The 1,147-nt window shown below is 43.2% G+C and overlaps 1 protein-coding gene across 1 annotated transcript; it reads right to left on the reverse strand.

Annotated features, from left to right (window-relative positions):
- Positions 1-277: 277 nt before the first annotated feature.
- LOC102206575 (pre-mRNA 3'-end-processing factor FIP1-like) lies at positions 278-1,128 on the reverse strand (the record flags this gene model as incomplete). Its single annotated transcript, XM_005755989.1, has 3 exons — positions 1,071-1,128; positions 732-921; positions 278-424 (listed from the first exon to the last, which is right to left on the reverse strand). Coding segments are annotated over exons 2-3 (320 nt in total), but the record flags the coding sequence as incomplete, so codon positions are not given.
- Positions 1,129-1,147: the final 19 nt, after the last annotated feature.

Genomic DNA, 1,147 nt, shown 5'->3' on the forward strand with positions numbered 1-1,147 from the left:
TGATTGCCCTGAACAGGAAACCACAGAACCTCCAGAATCAAAATTTGTTGTCTGCAGAAATGCATGAATATTTACATAAAGTATCCATTTATAGTATTCACAGGAGTTAAACTAAGCCCAATAAATAAAACAGAGAGCAACTTTCATCAGCGTTAACTATGTGACAGGCTTTCACTTTTAAAAGACCAGAAAACTAACCAAATAAATAAAATGTTCCAGTTTGGCAAATAAACTAGTTACACAACAGGGGTGAAAGAAAAACTGTGTGTTCATTTACCTGCGTGAGGATTTGTGGCGCCCCTCTTCTTTCTCTCTGTGCCGCCTCTCTCTGTGTCTTTCCTCTTTCTCCCGGCTTGCACGGTCACGGTGGCGTTCTGCGTAACCACGCTCTTGATAATCACGGTACCGATACCGCTCCTCGTCGCTGTAGAAGACGAAAAGGAGAATTTACTTCATTTACATATAAAACAACTCAGTCTCTGTTTAAAGCAGCGTCTTAACATCGATTGTTCACTTTTCTTTTATTACTCTTAATTTGCTCGCAGTAACATTTGTGATGAGTTTGACAACCGCGTGACGACTATATGTATGATCACTGATACACCAATACCCACGAACAGCTGAAAAGAAACTGCTCAAATTATTTGTTTATCCCTTTCTGTGGCTTTACAGATGCCATTCAAATCCCCCAGCAGCCCATTCACTACTCTGTTTTTGTCCCGCTGGTGTACCTGGTGTAGCTCATAGCTGAAGGGCTGTGCTCCCTCTCTCGTTCCCGCTCATGTGTCCTCTCTCTGGGTCTTTCTCTGTCCTTGTCTCTTTTGTCATCTCGGCGGGAATAATAGTCCCAAGGTTTGGAGTTATCTATCATCGGAGGCCAAGGAGGAGGCACACCTCCAACCATGGGGGGAGGGTAAGCACCTGAAAACAAATAAGAGGGAAAGCTGGAGTTCATTTAAATAAAAATATGTAACGACAAATGGTGATGGTGCAAATGTATGCATCAACATGCATTTTCGTAACGTTTGCCACATCTGTCACTGACAGCACCAGATTACATTGGTCTGTACCTTGAGGAAACGGATACGGAGGAACAGAGCGTCCATCATAACCTCCTGGATGGCTGCTTCGAAAACACACAGAAACG

This window comes from Pundamilia nyererei, unplaced genomic scaffold, assembly GCF_000239375.1.
Source record: "Pundamilia nyererei isolate P.nyererei 1_Seehausen unplaced genomic scaffold, PunNye1.0 scaffold06504, whole genome shotgun sequence".
Classification (NCBI taxonomy): Eukaryota; Metazoa; Chordata; class Actinopteri; order Cichliformes; family Cichlidae; genus Pundamilia; species Pundamilia nyererei.